The sequence below is a fragment of the Nicotiana sylvestris genome, chromosome 2, assembly GCF_000393655.2.
Source record: "Nicotiana sylvestris chromosome 2, ASM39365v2, whole genome shotgun sequence".
NCBI classification, from domain to species: Eukaryota; Viridiplantae; Streptophyta; class Magnoliopsida; order Solanales; family Solanaceae; genus Nicotiana; species Nicotiana sylvestris.
In genome coordinates, this window is record NC_091058.1 from 108,312,138 (window position 1) to 108,332,392 (window position 20,255).

Genomic DNA, 20,255 nt, shown 5'->3' on the forward strand with positions numbered 1-20,255 from the left:
AACTCAAAATACTAATTCCTAAAACCTATTATGCTACTTCTACTTAAACTAAGTTATTTCAAGTATCTTTATTAGCAAGACACAAAGTATTCTAGCGATTATGAGTAGCAAACTACAATGTATTGAATATGTTTCCTTTCATATAATTTAGATTTATCTTTTTGAATATTTAATCTTCTATAGACTTTATTCTTGAGTCCCAGCATGGTATATCTTTCAACTCGTGTGATTAATATTTTCTTTGCCTTTGTTTGATTTCTTTTACGCTGTTGTAGAATAGTTGATGGATCTATACTCTAGCCATCTTTTTTTTTAATTCATCACCCTTTAAATAGTAAAAATGTCCAGAGAGTTTTGCTAAGTCCTATAAAAGAACACATGTTATTGCAATTCTACTTCTACTGGTGAATTTTACATGATATTAAAAAAAATACCAAAAATTAACCGAACGGTACTGATACCGAAGAGAAACCGACATGATTGAAACGGTTTCGAAAAGTTTAATTTTTGTTATACATAATAGAATAACCGAAAAATTGGTATGGTACAAATTTTATAAAACAACAGACCGATTGGAAGGTATATCACAATGTTTTTAATTTGTTATCATAATGCTTTTAATTTGTTATCAATCAAGTGCTACTCATTTAGAAAATTCGGTGGTCAATTGGAAGGTATATCACTATTAAAGGCATGCTCATTTGAGTTGAGAGACTAATGTACCAAAATGGTAAAGTGGTGTTGAGTTGCAAATTGCTTATTTAATCATATGCATGCCCATGAACAACACTTTATGACGCGATTTCAAATAATTTAATGATTGCTAGAACCAGAAATTAAAACAAACACATATTTCAAGCTACTTTAAAAAGTAAAAAACTATTAAATCTGCTTAAAGCAGTAAAATCATCATGGTGAGCAAACAACTATGCTCAGATCTCCAATTTCTGAATTGACTCATAATTTTCAACATTATTACTGGCCGCTATCTCTTTTTGACTGAATTTTCATTCCCTTTGAACAGAAAGGAAATGGAACAGAAGATAGGGAAGATGAACAAAAAGTAAATATTACACTAGTATTGATGAATTCCAAATAATTGAATTTGTCTCTCCCACTAAAGTAAGATTACCCTAGTAATGAGGAATTCCAAATATTTAGTGCACTACAAATACGTATACAAAAAGTGAAACCGCTCTGCGTGGTGCTGACGGAGTCTTGCCAGTATAAAATTGTACTGTAATTCATACAAGCAGAGGCATCCATCAACTAAATGTTTCATGATGTACTGCCAAAGCCTGGAATATATATAAGCGAACATGATTTAAGCATCAATTAAACTAACTCATCTTTCACTAGCTATCCTCCAAACTAATTTCGGAAGAAATTTCAATCTGGACTGACAATATGCAAATTAAAGACTAGTAAAAGCTTGATAATTTTTTTTTGGTCACGAAAAGGGGAAAATTGAAGAAGAAAGAAGCGGAAGAAAATATGTTAGATTAGTTAGTATTGATGGATTAGCTTTTAAGAGGAGGGAACTTATCCTTTTGGAATAATAAAGAAAGGAAGAAGTATTTATAAGGAATTTTTACATTCCTATGCTACATAGAAACATTATTACCCTCAATGTTTAAGGTTTGATTTAATTACACTTAGTATACTAAATTACCAATTCTATACCATAATTAATTAAGGGTATAATTAATTGTACATTATTTACTCATTAATTAAAGGAATCTGCACGTTTCTCTCTCCTAACCCCTCAGTCCCACCCACGTTTTACCTATACCCACGTTCTTTTTACCATTTTCCATCTTCTGAAACTAAATTCTCCATCTAAATTCACAGAAAATTGAAGATTTTTAAACAGAACAGTATTCACAAACGTGAAGGCGAAAGGTGCACTATGAATGTGAAACAAAAGCAACAGAAGCATATGAACAACAAGCTTCGCGCAACAACATCATGATATTTCAGAAATAAAAGATAAACGGACATGCATTTTGACCAGTTTATGGTTTTTAGAAGCCTTAGTAGAACTACTTTGCTTTCCATACAGCCACTAAAAAGCTTTGAAGCTTTGAATTCAAATTTGGGTTTTCAAAAATCATTATTTGTTTTGATTGGGTGTTGTTGTAAATAATTGGGAATATGTTTTGGAGTTTATATCTCAATTTTGAGAGGTTTTGGTGAAGATTTAGACTTGGTTTTGGCTGAATTTCAGATTGAAACTCGAAAAGAAGAAGAAGAAGAAGAAGAAGAAGAAGAAGAAGAAGAAGAAGAAGAAGAAGAAGAAGAAGAAGAAAAAGACATATTGCAGAAATTGTAGATAAATTGTAGTTACAGTTGGATTGATCAGAATTTGAACTAAATACATCTTCGCCGCCGTTGACGGCTTCCGACGAGGAAACCCCTCTGTTCTCTACTTCTCCATTCTCCATTTCTTATTTTTACTTCTGTTTTACTTTTTCTATTTCTAATTTGAGTTTCTTGATTTCGCACACTTTATACACACATTTGATACATCAAAAATATGAAGTAGTTACAGTTGGATTGATCAGAATTTGAAATAAATAAAAGAGATTTTTACATCCTATGCCACATATATTTCAAATTTTATGGAAGTCTGATTTTACGGTAATATCTATAAAATTCCTACATTTATCTACAAATAAACTACACATCAGTTTTATGATGTATAAAGCAATATTGTTTTCATAATTATCTACAAAATTACTACATTTATACTACAATTAAACTACAATCTATGTTGAAAAAATATTGACTACAAAATTTTTCTCTTCATCTACAAATATACTACAAATCAGTTTAAGTATGTATAAAACAGTATTATTTGTAAGGGTATCTACATAATTACTACATTTATACTACAATTAAACTACAATCTATGTTGAAAATCTACAAATTATCTACAAAATATCTACAAACTGGGTACATTAAATTTTAATATCCCAATTCTCATTCAATTGTAGCATAATTGGAATTTTTGACATAATTGCGTTTTTCCTGAAGATTTGTAGAAGTTTTAGTCATTTTTTATTTGTGAAAACAGAAAATAAAGCATCTACAATCAGAATACAAATAATCTACAATTTATCTACAAAATATCTACAATCTCTGCAATATGTCTTCTTCTTCTTCTTCTTCTTCTTCTTCTTCTTCTTCTTCTTGCAATATGAAATTCAGTCAAAACCAAGTCTAATCTTCACCAAAATCCCTCAAAATTGAGATATAAACTCCAAACCATACTCCCAATTATTTTCAACAACACCCAATCCAAACAAATAATGATTTTTGAAAACCCAAATTTGAATTCAAAGCTTTCAAGCTTTTTAATGGCTATTAATGGTGGATTTGTAGCGATTTTGATTTAATGACGAACTGAGATTTTGATTTGTAGCGATTATGAGAAAAAAACGGAACAGAATTTGATTATAAATTGAAGATAAATGATTTCCGTGATATGATTTGATCTCCTTTCCGTTTTAAAACTTGAATTTAATGTAGAATCAATCAATCCCAAGATCCTTTCCTGATTTTTCGCGCGTTATTAAGGGAAGATTCTGCCCTATTAATTCCTAATAAATGAATGGTACAGAAATTGTAGGAAAAATATGGATTAGGCGGGTAATTTAGATACTATGCACATATTTGGTAATAAAGTTTCATATATGGTATAGGAAGGAAAAAATCCCTATTTATAAACACTTCTTTGTCTTACATGATATGAATATTTTGAAAAATGTTTTGGAGGGTAACTAGAATTTGATAAAATTCACTTATTATTTTTATTATTTAATAAAAATATTTTTAAATTATCAAAACTTTTTTAAAATTCATTTAAATTGAAAAAGTGACTGTTGATTTTTAAAAATGGTGCATGTTGGTAAGGTTGAGTCTGTTAATTTGAATAGACACCTAAAGGGTTTATGAATATCCCTTTCCTCTCCAAAATGAAACACAACACAAAAATCAACAGAAATCCATCTTCTCCTCTTACTACTACTATCCACAAATTTACAAAGTTTGTTCGAGTAAAAATTCGAGTTAATTGCTGGCACTCGAAACTCATAGAATTTGTAGAATCCTCAAGAAATTCTGCCATAATCCCTACATCAATAAAAGGTGAGGCTTAAATTCTTAAGGATATGACTACACTATCAAGGCTCAATTATTTCGTCCTCATTTCTTTCTAACAGAATATACACCAGGTGCTTACAATCCATGTACGTAAAGAGGAAAGCATATCAAGGAAAGAAGCAAAGAGCTGCTTAACACAAATATTGGTACGTCTTTTTCATGTACCATTATTACTAAGTCATAAAAGTACAAAAGGAACACATCTGTCGCGTAATTCAAATCACAACAACCAAAGCATTCATAGTTTAATTACACACACTTAACGACTCTTTACATAAACAAAGACCATAATCAACTTTGAACATTCAACGTAACACCAACAGGAGATGCAGAAAAGGTAAATTAAAGTGATGAGGACAGAGCGGAAGGCAGATATTCTTTTTGGTTCACTGTCCGAGCATGTTTCGTTAGTAGCTAACCGGATCTTTCTGGCTTTTGCCATGTTTATTACACACTAAGACTACTTGACTTGATATCAGCTAACGTCGCCGTTCTGGGGTCCAGTGAGGAGCAGCCGGACTGAAATGCACAGATACCACCCTGGAATCAAGAAGTTCCACAATAGGAGTAAAATTGACACACCTCGGAGCCTTATACTGATTAATTGATGCACCCCTCGAAATTGCATAATCCATCAGCTCTTCAAATGTCCCATTTTTCACTATTCTAATCTCAAGTGGTCCAATTGAATTGTCCGCAAGGCGACACTGTCTATACACTGAGTTCAAAGATTCTTCCATAGCCAAGCAGCACTGGTTCAACACCTCCTGACTCGGTGGGTTGGTTGGGTCCTTTACTAGTAATTCCCAGTAAATCACGTAGTGCCCCGGAATTGTCTTTGTATCAGCAAAACTCGTGTACTCGACCAAATTAGTATCATATGGGCGCAAAAGTGCTGTTGCATTTTCAATAGCCATTTGCAATTCAGACTCATCAGTTTTGTCCGAGTCAATGCTCAACAACACATTTTTTCTCCTAACAAATTTGAATTGAGGTGCTGAGTTGTGAAATCCGGTAACCTGTAGTATGTCACCAACTCGGTAACGACATAATCCAGCATAAGTGGTGATCACGAGCTCGTATTCTTTTCCCAATTCTACGTCAGCCAGGTCCACGAGATGAGGGGGCGAATCATGAGAGATTTGTACCGGGTTGGCTGGGTCATGTGGGATGAATTCAAAGTAACCCATATTTGGCATGATAGTGTAACAAACTTCAGAAGGCTTGCACATTGGTTTTAAATTGAGACCAAAATAACATTCGGACGATGCATACATTGTACAAGCCTTTGGTAGACCCCCACTGTAATAATCTAAAGTAGGGATATATTGAGCCATTGCACCTGTGACTATGACGTCCAAGTACTTTGTGTTTGGCCAAATTCTAGTAATGATTCCTTCCCAGTTGTCGCCATCACATCCTTTAGTAACAAACTCAGCAAGTTCAGGATTTGGTTTGAGTATTTTGGACATGCAATTTCTGATTGAAGGGTCTGAAACTCTAGGGTTTAGGGTTCCAGTTGCAATATCATGAGCTAATTGCTGCCAGTTGAGTTGAAGAAAACGGATGGCCCGAAGTAGGCCTGAGGCGAAAACAGCGCCTACTCGGAGGACTTCTTCTCTCATGAGAAGGCCACAAAGCATTTGAGTGTACATACTTTGGAAAGAGTCGACGCAGAGGATAGCCTCGTTAGGGCTGGTGTAGACATTGGAAGGGTCGTATGGCCTAGTCTTGAATTGTTCACTCTTGTAGTAACTAGTCAGTACTGGACGTGCAACAAGGCCACCAGGAGTCTTGGTTTCTGCCTTTATAAATAGAAAGTATAATCCCTTCCCCTTGTCTAGACCAGGCACATACCTGTTTAACATAAGTCCAAGAAAATTTAACATCAATCCTGACTAATTACAAATTTTCAATATTTTTCTCCAAATCACAAAGTAAGACTAATGTTAATTTCAGCGAATTTTATGTTCTAATGGGGGTTAATTAAGAGTGGTTAATTTGAAAATTGGTGGATTACCAGACTATATTCCATATAGAAACATTTTATAAAGTAATGATGTCATGCATGTTATAGAATAGTAACTGTACCCTAGGGTAGATGACTTACAGATTCATCACGGGCTGGAGAAGACTGTACAATTTCTGTCTGCGTTCTAGCTCATCCGCAATTGTGGGCATCAGCTTTCTCTCTCCAGCAGACGTCCCCGAACTATAAAACCAAAAGTAACATTTCAATATGAATATTGAAATAGCATATTAGCTAAGAAATTTTTGTTCCATCAAAGAAAACAAAGTACTACTTCAATTTGGGAAAAATATGTGCACGATTAATATACTGCATGCGATATTTGGCTTAAAAGAGAAAATCTGACCTGGTAAGGAACTCTGAAATAGGATGAGATGAGAAGATTGGTGAGCGATCGCCATTGGCGACACGATCAATATAAGGTTTAAGATCCTCGTATGTGACAACGGGAACCTTGGACTTGAACGTGTCACGGTCAGTTGCACCACCAACTTTGAATCTTTGGAGGTACTCAGTATTGGCATTTCGGCTTAGTATTTCAGCCAACACTTTCTCTTGTACTGAATCAGTATTTTTAGTCATCTCCTCAATGAACTGAAGAGCCTTGGCATCTTTCTCACATGCCGGAGGGCCAAGAGGAGATGAAAGACAAGAATCAACAGCCATAATATATTGTATATGAAAAGTAGAGAAGAGAGAATTTAAAGTGGAAGAGAAGATATAAAGCACTTAATTCTTAGAGATTGTTAATTTCGATTGTGTGCTTGGGTACCTGTAAATGGGAACCTATTTATAGTGAAAGGAAGGCCTTATTCTTCCATGTCTATCCACGTCACTTTCCACGTAAGAATGTACACGTGGAAGCCACACTAATAAAAATCTTTGGTAATTTTAGCCATGGACTTGGACGATGCATTTGCCGTGCATCGACTTTGTAATATTTTTTTGTCGGAGTTATGGTCTCTGGAAGAGGGAACTTGTGGGCCCACATTACGTCACTATGTCTGCTCTTTCAGAACTTGTGGGCCCAATATGCATGACAGGTCAGCAAAGTCCAGCGAGGGTTCTTTTGTCACGGAGTTGAAATGGACGACCGTTTCTGGTGAGTTTGTTGGTCACGGACAAACATAGGCTGCCGGCGAAGGAGCAAATTACACTGTTTAACACAACAGAAAGTAACCTATGTTTTAGGAGCTAATATTAATTAATGAGTGTGAAAGATAATCTACTATTAAATGGACTATTTTTTGAAAAAAATGTCAGGTGATGAAAGGTATTCATGAGGTTAACATGATAAAGTATATATATTTTTATCCAAAAGATAATTAATCAGTGCGCAAAAGAATATAATTGTGCAGCAATCACATGAACATATATCCTCGGGGTTGTCACTAGAATTCCTGCATTGTTCTTTTGCTATTTGTCTACTTGTATAGCTCCCAGCCTCCCACCAGGATACCCCTGTCATAGTTTTCATCGCCTAGCTAAATTCCCTGTCTGCTATAACTATAGTTTCTCTTTATTTCTTTTTCACGCTATGTTGATTTAATCGGAAATGCAACTGCCAATTTTTTATTTTATTTTTTACAATATGATTATGCATTTAGGGCTTCCGTTATACTTTTTGATAATTCAATTACCTGTGTAGCGTTTCATATTTGAATTCTTGTAACGTATTACGTTTTGTTATATTAAGGTTATTCAATTTGTAACGCATTGTGTTTTTGACGTAAAACTAGAAGATTAATTAGCTTCATATGATAAAACGAACTACGTGATATAAATTTATCATATTGCTCTTGATTACAATCACTGCGACCGTTCACCAGTCAATATTTAGCATAGCAGTTGAGGAGAACTTAATTTAAGCTCGTCAGCCACCATGACTTAACAACTGTACAAGCTGTGTTTTGAGCATGAAACAAAATTGTTGACATCAAGAGATGGACCTATATGCATATTAAAAGAATTAATGCAATAAAAAGGAACAGTGTGTTTTAGATAAGAGGATTTATCAGAAAGGTGACGATCACAATAGGGTTTATCCCATTCTTGACAAAACATTTTCCACTGTGAGACTAGTATGGTAGGGTTTTTGTCTAAGTTAGCTAGTGGCAATGTCGTGTCTTACTATTTAGCTTTTCAGTGTCGGACTGATTTACTAGCTATCGCTATCGCTTTTGCTTTACATCTTTCTTCTGGATTTTATGTTGTTCCTATTTTTCTTATGATTGCTGTGGTGATAGTGATATTGTCTCCTTTTGTCTTTTTGTCCTCTTGAGCAGAGTGTCTTTCGAAAACAGTCTTTTTATCCTTCGGGGTAGGGATAAGGTCTGTGTACACACTACCCTCCCCAGACCCTACTAGACCCTACTAGTAGGATTTTAATTGTTGTTGTTGTGACTATCACAATAGGGCAGTTTTTTTTGGCTTACACCATATATCTCGGTGTTTATCTTACACTTTTTTTTGGTAGAATCCTTTCTAGTCACGATACTAATAATTCAAATATGTCTTACATAAAGTGAGAGTCCTATTTGGTAGTTAAATTCAATTATTGTTGGTAAACGCAAATGATAATGGGGTAATGCTGCGAAACGAGCACGTTCAACACTCAATAATGTTTCGAAAGGTCAATTCAACCAAAAGATCAGAATCTCGTGTGTGTTAAGTATTTCTGAAACGGGAGGAACCAACTTTTTCAATAATGTTTATGTTTCTTCAGTTATGGTTTAATATCGTGGCCACTATAATCAACCTTGCCTTGTTATTACCTTATGAGTATATGAGAGGAAGTAATCTTTTTTAATGCCAAACGATTGATGACGAAAGCCCAGTACAGTGGACCGAAAATCCTGTACTTTTGATGTCCTTTTGCCTGCTCACATATAGGCAAATTGTTTGTAATTGAAATTTAACTAATTCAATGGTATAAAGATCCTTTAAAATGATATTAAAAAAAAAACACGATTAGTTAGTTATTCAATTCAGATGGAGTAGGGAAACGCGGGGAGATGAAGCATTCTACAAACTCAACTTAGAATATAACATTAATTTTAACCTCCAGATACATATTTGGTGAGCAATTCGAGGAATTATTATTGATATTTATTCATTTTGGAATTTAGTTAATGTTAAATGGTAGTAGCCCGAAAGAATTGTGGCTTGGTATAGTTTTGAAGTGTGACGAGGGCTGAAATCAAATCTGATTTTATCTTATGCTGTATGAAGTATAAACACCCCAAATGATCCTTTATCTCTACATTCAAAATCAAAACTCGAAGCTTTTCTTATTTTTGACTTATGATTTCAGAAGCCATATGTCTGTCCGTAATCTTTTAGACTGCTGAAGATATACAGATAATATATGCAAGCTTTGATTGGTGTTTGGTGTAATTACAGTAATTAAATTACTACAACATAAAACTACTACTAGTATTGTATGGGTCAAAATCTGCCCTAGAATATTTAAGATAAGATAACACTAAAGAAAGAATTCTCGAGCCTGTTTAACCAGAAAATAGGAATTTCGGTCAAAGCTTAATTTTAGAAGAACTCGGGTTACTGATAATCAAATAAGAAAATAATTATGTAATGAAAAAGAAAAATTGAATTGAAAAGTAGCTGAGTAAGCAAAATAAAGCAAAGTAAATCAGTGTATTTCAATAATAATCTGTGTCCCATACAAATTTTATTTCTCTCCTTTTATAGCTATTTCTAAGTACTACGTTTCTTTCCTATCATAATAGAGCCATTATGAACAATTAACGGCATTAATGTAACGTTATAATTAGCAATCATAATTATTTCGTGAAGATTCTATAACGTTCTCCATCATTGATGCTCAACAATTACAGATAATGTGTATATGTACTTTTTGCTAACTAGGTTCATTCCTCCGATGTCTCTTCAAATCATCAAGAGATTTGAGTAACTGTTCGTAACCGTTCCTTCTTGTTTTCTTGAACCTTTGCCCATACCTATTAAGGCTCGCGGCTCTTTGAATACTCTTTGCTAGCTGTCATTCTTCCATTGATCCATGTGTCTTGACATGTCAGCACATAATTAATTCCAAATGTTAACTCGATTTTTCCTAATACAGATAGTCCCACAACTTGCCATTTATTCAGCAATTGAATATTTGGGAAGTGGATCTCTTTAAAGCTGGAATTTTTGCCGCCATTCTCACGTATCATTATACCTTTTTCAGAACTGACGCTTTGCATGTCACTTCCATTTAATGCATGTGACACGCAGTGATTTTTGATTGGTTCTGCAGTCTTTCAGCATCTTTTGACAGTTTTCATTATGACGTTCCCATCATCACCTTTTTGTTTGACGGTTGCTTCTAAGTATAAATATATCCTTTGTCTTTTCTTTCATAGAAAAGTTTTCCATCTTTGATTACTTAATCTTCTCTCCCTTTTCGTACAGCTATGGCTTCTTCAAACCCTGATCCTCAAAAAGTTCTTATCGTAGATGAACTTCCCCTTGTTCCTATTAGGAGCGGGAAAGGGGGTAGGCTACGTAGTTTAGGGTCAGTTTCCATTCGAGGTTCTTCTTCTTCTCTACCTAGTTCTAATCCTTCTTCATCTTCTAGAACTAAGGCTTCTCTTACACATATGTCTTCTGCCAGAAGTCGGGATTCCTATGAGCCAATCTGTGAACCTACGGTAGATGAAATTATCCCTTCTGAAATTTCTTTTTATACTAATAGAGAATCAATTAGAAACCATGTTTCCTCTATGTCCTCTCATCATCATGTCGATGTTTACTCTTCACATATTACTGAAGGTTTGATCTCTGTTGTTCGTAGAGATTGTCATTGGAGGTTTGATTTCCCAATTCTGATCCTAATGCAAATCAAAGGATTACTTCTTTCAAGGCAGGCTTTTCTTTCATGTACACATAACCTTTTATATTGGACTTTAGACCCCCTATTGATCCAGTTATCATTGAAGTCTGCCGCTTCTTCAATGTGTATTTAGGACAAATTGGCCCTATTGTATGGAGGGTTGTTGCATGTTTAAGATATTTGGCTAATTTGGCTCAATTGTCTTTTACCTTCTTTCATCTAATCCACCTCTACTCCCCTAAGTTATTCCGTCATGGGATTTTTACTTTGGTAGCGAAGAGTAATAGGGTATTAATCAGCCCTGAGGATGATAAAGATCGTGGCTGGTATGACCGATTTGTTGCTGCTCTTACGTTAGGGTTAGTAGGTGAAGAAAATATGTCATTCCCTGAAAAGTGGAATTTTGCACGAAGTTTTCTTTGCAACTTTCTATCTTCTCTTTTCTCTTTTTTTAAAAGATTTGTACTTCCCGTGACTATTTCGCTTTTTTTTTCAGCAACCATGGGAACTGTTGAAGAGATTCCCAATTTCCGTAGTTGGGTAGAGAAATTGTTGACCATTGCTCCAATGGAAGTTAGATCTTGGAATTACCTCTCAAATAGGTTTGGTTGGAAGGTTAAAACTCAAGGTAAATTTTTTTATTCTTTTCCTTCTATTTTTATTCATTCTTACTTTAGAACGTATTTAACCCTTCTTTTATCAGGGTTTCCTATTCGTGGTGTAAGTGCTGAGTCGATCGTACCTTCTAGACTTTCTTTGGCAAGAGCTCAGGAGATAATCTTGAGTTCTTCATCGAAAAGGAAAGCTGACAGACCCCATGATTCTGAAGACGAAGAGGAACAGGATGGAAGTTATTTGGTTAGAAAGTCGCGGGCTAGAAGACGCGTCATTTCGGATGACGAAGTTACTCCTCCTTATTCTGTTCCTGTGACCGAGCCTATTGAAGCCACTCTAGTGAGTTCTGACGAAGAGACTCTCATGGCAGCTCGTGACTCTGATGAACAACTTTTTTCGCGTGAGTTTGATAATGAAGGCTTCGATTTGATGTCTGAGGAAGTATCTCTTGCTTCTTTCCCCGTATATGTCCTAATGGAACGCCCTTTGCATGTTCTTACTACTGCTGTTTCTGCTCCGCCTCAAGCCATTATGACTTCCTTTACATTCCCTGCTACTAATATTTCTCGAACTGAAGTTGGTTCTTCAAGTGGAAGCAAAGTGATGAAGCAAATTACCATTGGGGTTCCTGCCGATGGTAATCTTCTGAAGAAGTCAGGCCAAGTTGATGTATGATTGAAATCCTTGATTGGTCCGGTTGAAAAGTCCAAGCTAGAAAGTCATAGTTTTTTGACTTGGATGATTGACATCGTGCAATCATCATTGAAGGTATAGACTTCTTTTCATGTTCTATTCCATTTTCCTTTTGCTAAGATTCTTATCCCTTTTTATGTAGATCAATCTCATCGGTATGGAGATGATGAAAAGGATTTCCCATACAGAGCAATTGATGCACGATTACCAGATTGAGGTAGATAATTGGAAAGAGCAGTATGAAAGTCTTCATCATGAGAAGGAAGTTTTAGAAGAAAATTAATGTACCTTAGAGCAGCAGCTAAGAGTCATGGCATCGGAGCTAGCAGTTGAGAAAGCTTCTTCCAACCAGGCGGGCAAGGATAAAAACCTCCTCGAATTGTCTTTTGCTGAACAACTCTCCAAAGCTATTGAAGTGATCAGAGGTCTGAAGGCCTTGTTGAATGAGAAAGAGGTTTATGTTGGTGAGCTTGTTCAAACACTCACCCAGACCCAAGAAGATCTCTGAGTGTCTTTTGATAAGGTCAAATTCTTGGAGAGTTCACTTGCCCCCTTACAGTCTTCTTACAATGCTACTTTAGCTAAGAGGGAGGAGCTCAAAAGTGAAATTGATCATTGGGAAAGAGACTACGAGGCTCTTGAGGACAAGGCTGTTGTTGAAGTAAGTTGGACCATTTTGAACACGCGCCATGATACTCTTATGGAGGTAAGCCAAGAAGGTTTTAACTTGGATTCAGAGTTAGCGAAGATTAAAGAGACCATAGAAAAAACTCGGCAAAGCCAAAGTTTCTCTTCACCCATGGCTGATACTCTCGAGAATGTTGAAGCTAATCCTGGTGCGGTGGATATCTCAGCTCCTTCTGACCAAATCGAGCCTTCTGTTGTTGATGATGCCGTTTTGAATTCTTTTTCAGGTCCTGCTCCATAGTGAAAGTTTATTTGTGAAGTTTGACTCTTTTTTGTTTTTTGTTTTTTTGGTGGAACGTTTGGTAGTTTTACCCCTGGTCCCACTTAGGGGTAATGTTTTTGGTAACAACATATCCCCAGGTCTTTTCGGGGATTTATAATGACAACTAGTTTAAAACTAAGTTCATACTTAGTTTTAACTTAATATTATAAAGTTTTTGCTTCAGCTTAATGCTTTTGACTTTGAGTCTCTGTTATACTTTTTTAATGATTTGCCCTTGCCTTGTTTATTTATAAGTTCAGGGTCTTGCTTCTATTTAATTTCAATATGCGGGTTTTTATTTTACCCCTTTTAACTTTGTGCGCATTTTAGAAATGCTTAGTTAATTTCATGGATTTTTGAATCAAACATGAATTATAAAAGAGGACACTTAATGAAGAAGACATCTCAACTTCATAATGGTGTAAACATACGAAAGGAGAAATAGGAACACACATGTTTCTTGAAATAACTTTGATAAGTTTTTATTCAAACTTTGTCAAGCTTAAATAAAATCTTACATATATTTAAATATCTTCTATAACTCTTCTGTAACTATTTTCTTTACAAAAGATTTGTAAAAAAAATCCAAGGGATTCTTTATGACCCATGGCTAAATACTGCCTTTAACCTAAACATTTGTAGGAGTTTGAAATTTGTATCCACGAGTGTATTCATCATAGGTTTTTGGATCAGGCTTGCATTTTTTGGCTCGTGACTTTGCTCAAAACTTGATATTTGTTGAGTAGACTTTAGGCTTGACTTGAAATTTAATTGTGCCTTCTTTGCCTTCCTTATACATATATCATATGTATATTATATAGTCCCCCAAGTGTTTGAGCTTTGAAGTATGAAATCTCGAGCACTTGATTATTTCTTCAGTGCGGTCCTTTTCCTGAAAAGAAAAAACATACGAGACTGGAAGGTACAATTTTAGATGAAGACTGCTTAACCCATTGCATTTCCATCAGAATAATTGTAACCCTAGACCGGGAATTATTTTCCTTCCACGTGTCTTTCAGGTCGAAATTCATCATTTAGTGTGGGCTAGCTTTTTGCCTATCATCTAAAATCGTTAGTAAAATTTTAAAAATTCAAAAATAAAAATTGTGAGTGGGGATACCTGACCGTTGGTATTTCCTTCCCTTAGAAATAGTACTTCTTCAGATGAACAACATTCCAATTTGAAAGTAGAATCTTGCCATCCAATGTTTCAAGCTCGTATGCACCTTTTCCTGCGATACCATGAATCTTGTAAGGCCCTTCCCAATTTGGACTTAACTTTCCTGCATTGGCTGCCCTCGTGGATTGGAAAAACTTTCTTGAGTACGTAGTCCCCAATCTTGAAGTATCTGAGATGAGCTTTCCGATTGTAATACCGCTAAATAACTTATTTTTGCGCTGCCATCCTTATTAAAGCAGTTTCCCTCCTTTCTTCAAGTAAATCCAGATTTACCCGCATCTCTTCTTCATTCGACTCTTCAGTAGCTTGAGTATATCTCATACTTGGCTCCCCTATTTTGACTAGAATTAAGGCTTCAGCTCCATATACAAGTGAAAACGGTGTTTCTCTCATACTTGTTTTTGTTGTTGTTCGATAATCCCACAAGACTCTAGGTAGTACCTCTGGCCAATTGCCTTTTGATTCTTCTAGTCTTTTCTTCAAGTTGTTGATAATAATCTTATTTGTTGATTCAGCTTGTCCATTTCCCACCGGATGATAAGGTGTCGAGGTAATCCTTTTAATTTGCAAACTTTGGAAGAATTTTGTGATTTGTGCACCTATGAGTTATGGGCCGTTATCACACAATATCTCCTTCGGCACCCCAAATCGGCATATGGTGTTTCACCAGATGAAGTCTCTGACTTCTTTTTCTCGTACTTGTTTGAAGGCTCTTGCTTCTACCCACTTAGTAAAATAATCGGTGAGTACTAACAAAAATATTACCTTGCCTTTGGCTTGTGGTAGTGGACCTATGATATCCATCCCCCACTTCATAAAAGGCCATGGTGCCATAACTGGATGTAATAATTCAGCTGGTCGATGCATGTTGCTGCCATATCTTTGGCACTTGTCACATTTAACCACAAAATTTTCCGCCTCTTATTCCATTTTTGGCCAGTAACAGCCAGCTCTAATTATGGTTTTTACCAAAGATCTCCCTCCAGTGTGATTTCCACAACGTCCCTCGTGTATTTATTTTATCACATATTCCGTTTGTGAAGGCCCGAGACATCTTGATAGAGGGCCACCGAACACTTTTTAATATAAATTGCCTTGATTTAAACAGTAACGAGCAGCTTTTTGGCGAAGTGCTTGAGCCTTTTTCTTATTTTCAGGTAGTATTCCATATTGCAAAAAATTGACAATTTCGTTTCTTCAATCCCAAGTTAGATTAATGTAATTTACCTCGTTTTTGTCTTGATCAAGCACTGAATGAAACAAATGTATCACGGAAGCTTTTTCTTTATTTGTTACTTCTGTAGCGGATGCAAGATTAGCTAGAGCATCTGCCTCGACATTCTCTTCTCTTGGTACCTGCGTGATTTTTCAAGTTTGGAATTGTCTAACTAAATCCCGTGCCTTTTCCAGGTATTGTTGCATCCTTGTCTAGCTGTATAAGTCCCCTGCATCTGGTTAACTACGAGTTGCGAATCGCTTTTGATTATGACCTGCTCTATTCCAGCTCACATGCCAATTCTAAACCTGCAATCACAGCTTTATATTCTACCTCATTATTAGTGATTGGATGACATTTTATGGCTTGTCGTATGGTTTCACTCGCAGGTGGTACCAGGACAATGCCTAGACTTGCTCCTTTTACATTTGATGAACCATTAGTAAATAAGGTCCAAGTACCTAGATTAGACTCGTTAAATACCTGCAGTTCTTTTTCTGCTTCCAGTTATATCCCTTGGCTAAAATCTGCCACAAAATCTACTAAAACTTGTGACTTTATTGCAGTTCTAGGTTGATATGTAATGTTATATTCGCTTAGTTCTATAGCCCACTTGCCTAATCTACCCGATAACTCTTGTTTATGCAATATATTGCGTAAAGGGTAGGAGGTTACCACAGAGATAGGATGACATTGGAAATAAGGCCTTAATTTCCTAGATGCCATAATTAATGCTAGTGCAAGTTTTTCTAAATGTGGATATCGAGTCTCAGCATCTAATAAAGATTTGCTAACATAATAAATCGGAGATTGTACCTTGGTCCTCTCATACTAACACGACACTTACCGCAACTTCTGAAACAGCAAGGCAGATAAGTAATTTCTCCCCATCTTTTGGTTTGGCTAGTAGTGGTGGATTTTATAGGTACGCTTTTAAATTTTTAAGCGCTTGTTGACATTCTTCAGACCATTCAAATTGATTTTGCTTTTTTAAGGTTGAGAAGATTTTGAAGCACTTTTCTGACGACTTGGAAATAAATCTTCCCAAGGCTGCTATTCTTCCTGTCAGCCTTTGTACTTCTTTTTTGCTCGTGAGTACATCCAAAATTTCCTCAATAGTTTTAATCTGTGCGGGATTTACTTCAATGCCATGGTTACAAACAAGAAAACCTAAGAACTTACATGATGTCACGCCAAATACACATTTCTCAGGATTTAATTTTATGTTAAATTTGCGAAGAATCTGAAATGTGTCAGTCAAGTGTTGAATATGATCCCCTGCTTGTTGTGATTTGACCAGCATATCATCTATATATACCTCCATGGTTTTTTCTAGGTGTTCTTGAAACATTTTGGTCACTAGCCTATGGTATGTTTCCCCAGCATTATTTAAGCCGAACGACATAACTTTGTAACAGTAAGTCCCCCTGTCTGTGATAAAGGAAGTTTTCTCTTCATTAGCGGATCTATTTTAATCTGATTATATCCTGAATAGGCATCTAAAAAACTTAATAATTCATGCCCTGCAGTAGCATCAATTAGCTGATTTTTGTGCGGCAACGGAAAAGAATCTTTAGGGAAAGCTTTATTTAGATCAGTATAATCTACACAAACTCCCCACTTACCATTCTTTTTTGGCACTACTACAGTATTAGCCAACCAATATGGATACTTTACCTCATGGATGGACCCAATTTTTAAAAGCTTTTGCACCTCATCTTGAATCACCTGATTCTTAAAGGAGCCTTGCTTCCTTTTCTTTTGTTTGACAGGTGGGTATGATGGATCTTTATTTAATTTGTGGGTCATTACCTTCGGTGGTATACCTGTCATATCTGAATGGGACCAAGCAAAACAATTTGCGTTAGCCTTTAAAAATTCAATCAACTTACATTTTATTTCTGGGCTGAGGTTGGTTCCAATGTAGATTTTTCTGCTTGGCCAATGTACAAATAGTACCACACTTCCAGTTCCTCGATCGTTGTTTTGATGTTTTCATTTTCTTTTGGTTCTTGAATAGTATCGGGCCTCGAATCTACATCTGTTTGCCCGTCCTTAGTTGAGGCATGTGTTGCTGCATCCTCAACTGAATTCTATGATTTCTATTTTTTGTCACTTTTTGCGCTTGAATCTGCCACAGAGTTTATGCTTTGAGAAGCTTGTTGGTCACCACAGATTTGTCATATTCCCCATTGTGATGGAAACTTGATAAGATGATGTAAAGTAGATGGAACAACGTCTATTTCGTGAATCCATGGTCTGCCGAGAATCATATTGTAAGCCATATCCATTTCTACTACCTGAAATTTGGTGTCTTTGACTACTCTTTCTGCGAATGTGGTGAGTATTATCTGCCCTTTTGTTATGACGCTCGAGTTGTCAAAACCAGACAAGGTGCGTGCTTTGGGTATCAGCTTATCATCGGCTTGCATCTCATTTACCACTCTTAACAGAATAATATTCACGGAACTACTTGGGTCAATCAAAACTCATTTTATATTAGTGTCATATACAAATAAAGATATTACCAGTACATCGTTATGTGGGGTTAGCACGCCATCTACATTTGCATCATCAAATGTAATACTATCTTCTTCTAAAACCTGTCTAACTCGCTTCCCGTGGGTAACTGTTATTTTTGACACGCCGTTGATTTTTTCCCCTCCACTTATGACATTAACCGTCCTTTTTGGTGAAGGAGGTTTTGGTGGTTCCTGCCTATTCTTCATATATGCTTGCTTTCCCTTTTCACTAAACAATTCAGTTAGATACCCTTGTTTTAATAAATTTTCTACTTCACCTTGTAATAATCTGCAATCCGCGATTTTGTGACCGTGATCATTGTGAAACTCGCACAAAAAATTGGGATTCCGCCTATTTGGGTTTGATCTCATTTCCTTTGGCCACCGTACCTTGTCTCCCATGCTTCTCAAAACAGCCACCAACTCGGATGTGCTAACATTAAGACTGTAGCCGCCGATCTTTGCTTTCGAGCTTTTGTCATCATCTCGCGTATCTCGCATGTTTTGTTCTTTTTCGAACCTTGATGATGAACCTGACTCTCTATCTTTTGATCTAGGATCATACCTTGGGTTTTCCTATTTTGAATGGGAATCTCTTCTTGCTGGTCCCATTTAAGGCTCGTACCTATTTTTACTGGACCTTCTTTCAGTTTCAGCTCGTCTTAAACTCACCATTTCATCTTTCCGAGGCTGAATGATAGTATCTTCTTCTATCCGCAGCTTCGTGTTGTATCTATTATAAATATCATTCCAAGTTGTTGCTGGAAATTCTCGTAAACTTTTTTTGAGTCTCCTCGTGGCTTCCGAGCTTTTTTCATTTAGATTACTGGCAAAGGCTATAGCCCCCCAGTTATCAGGTACCTGTGGCAACATCATCCTCTCATGCTGAAATTTGTCTACGAATTCTTTGAGCAGCACCGTATCTCCTTGTTTTATTTTGAAAATATCCTCCATTCGTTTTTTAACTTTTTGAGCTCCCGAGTGTGCTTTGATAAATGAATCTGCAAGCTTAGCAAAAGAATCTATAGAATTTTCAGGTAAAAGAGAGTACTATGTTAATGCTTCCTTCGTGAGCATTTCTCCAAATTTTTTGACCAATACTGATTCAATTTCTTGCTTGGTCAAATCGTTGCCCTTTACACCGGTTGTAAATGCAGTTACCTGATCCCGTGGATCAGTTGTTCCATCATATTTCGGAATATCGGGCATCTTGAATTTCTTTGGAATTGGTAAAGGAGCGGCACTTGGCTTCCAAGGTTGTTGAGAGTATATGTCCATATCTTTTCCCTTGATTACAGACGGCACTCCAGGTATCTGCTCTATGCGATCGCTCTGCTCCTTGAGTTGTTTCTGTAAAGTTAGTACTAAATTTTGTAAATCAGAATTGACTGGGTTACCTGACCCTCCATCACGATATTCGCTAGGAGTTCCTCCACTGCCTGAGTTAACAAGTCCTAAGCAAAGATTTTACACAGTATTGTTGTTTGGAGTTGGTGTTGGTGGTGCAGCACCTGGCAGCTGGTTAGCAAAAGCCTGAAGAGCATTACTGACCTGTTGGGCGATTAATTTTTTCAAAGATTCATCAATAGCTTGATTATTTTCGAACTGCTCATTCATGTTTGATTCAGATTCATCAGGAGTCCACTCTCACGATTGTCGAGGAGAATTTCGTTGCGATGGAACTAGAGTTCCTTCATCTTGTTGATTCTTTTGATGTTGCTAATTTTTTTGGTGTTGTAAATTTTGTTGGTTGTTGTCGTTGACATTCGACATGATTGTTTTGACAAAAAGAGTCAATTTAGAAAATAAAATATTATCAGATTCTCGGTAACGAAACCAATTGGTTTAACTAGAAAATAGGAATTTCGGTCAAAACTTAATTTTAGAAGAACTCGGGTTACTGATAATCAAATAAGGAAATAATTATGTAATGAAAAAAAAAGAATTGAATTGAAAAATAGCCGAGTAAGCAAAATAAAGCAAAGTAAATAAGTGTATTCCAATAATAATCTGTGTCCCCATACAAATGTTA

The 20,255-nt window shown here is 36.0% G+C and overlaps 2 protein-coding genes across 2 annotated transcripts; both read right to left on the reverse strand.

The window, feature by feature from the left end:
• Positions 1 to 4,295: 4,295 nt before the first annotated feature.
• On the reverse strand, positions 4,296 to 6,935 carry LOC104231018 (probable indole-3-acetic acid-amido synthetase GH3.1). The gene is made up of 3 exons (XM_009783940.2): positions 6,540 to 6,935; positions 6,275 to 6,376; positions 4,296 to 6,021 (listed from the first exon to the last, which is right to left on the reverse strand). The coding sequence occupies exons 1-3, from the start codon at positions 6,857 to 6,859 to the stop codon at positions 4,644 to 4,646; spliced, it is 1,800 nt and encodes a 599-aa protein (XP_009782242.1). The 5' UTR covers positions 6,860 to 6,935; the 3' UTR covers positions 4,296 to 4,643.
• Positions 6,936 to 14,448: 7,513 nt separating this feature from the next.
• Positions 14,449 to 19,177, reverse strand: LOC138885387 (uncharacterized). The gene is made up of 4 exons (XM_070166332.1): positions 18,896 to 19,177; positions 18,230 to 18,799; positions 15,713 to 15,841; positions 14,449 to 14,664 (listed from the first exon to the last, which is right to left on the reverse strand). The coding sequence occupies exons 1-4, from the start codon at positions 19,175 to 19,177 to the stop codon at positions 14,449 to 14,451; spliced, it is 1,197 nt and encodes a 398-aa protein (XP_070022433.1).
• Positions 19,178 to 20,255: the final 1,078 nt, after the last annotated feature.

Excerpts from the sequence above, each read along its gene's own strand:
- LOC104231018 (XM_009783940.2), bottom strand. The coding sequence starts at position 6,859 with ATGGCTGTTGATTCTTGTCTTTCATCTCCTCTTGGCCCTCCGGCATGT. Across the intron at positions 6,377-6,539 it reads ATTTCAGAGTTCCTTACCAG|TTCGGGGACGTCTGCTGGAG; the intron begins GTCAGATTTTCT and ends TTGGTTTTATAG. Across the intron at positions 6,022-6,274 it reads CTCCAGCCCGTGATGAATCT|GTATGTGCCTGGTCTAGACA; the intron begins GTAAGTCATCTA and ends TATGTTAAACAG.
- LOC138885387 (XM_070166332.1), bottom strand. The coding sequence starts at position 19,177 with ATGGAGGATATTTTCAAAATAAAACAAGGAGATACGGTGCTGCTCAAA. Across the intron at positions 18,800-18,895 it reads AGCCTCGGAAAGATGAAATG|GAAAACCCAAGGTATGATCC; the intron begins GTGAGTTTAAGA and ends CATTCAAAATAG. Across the intron at positions 14,665-15,712 it reads TTGATCAAGACAAAAACGAG|CTCATCTCAGATACTTCAAG; the intron begins GTAAATTACATT and ends ACAATCGGAAAG.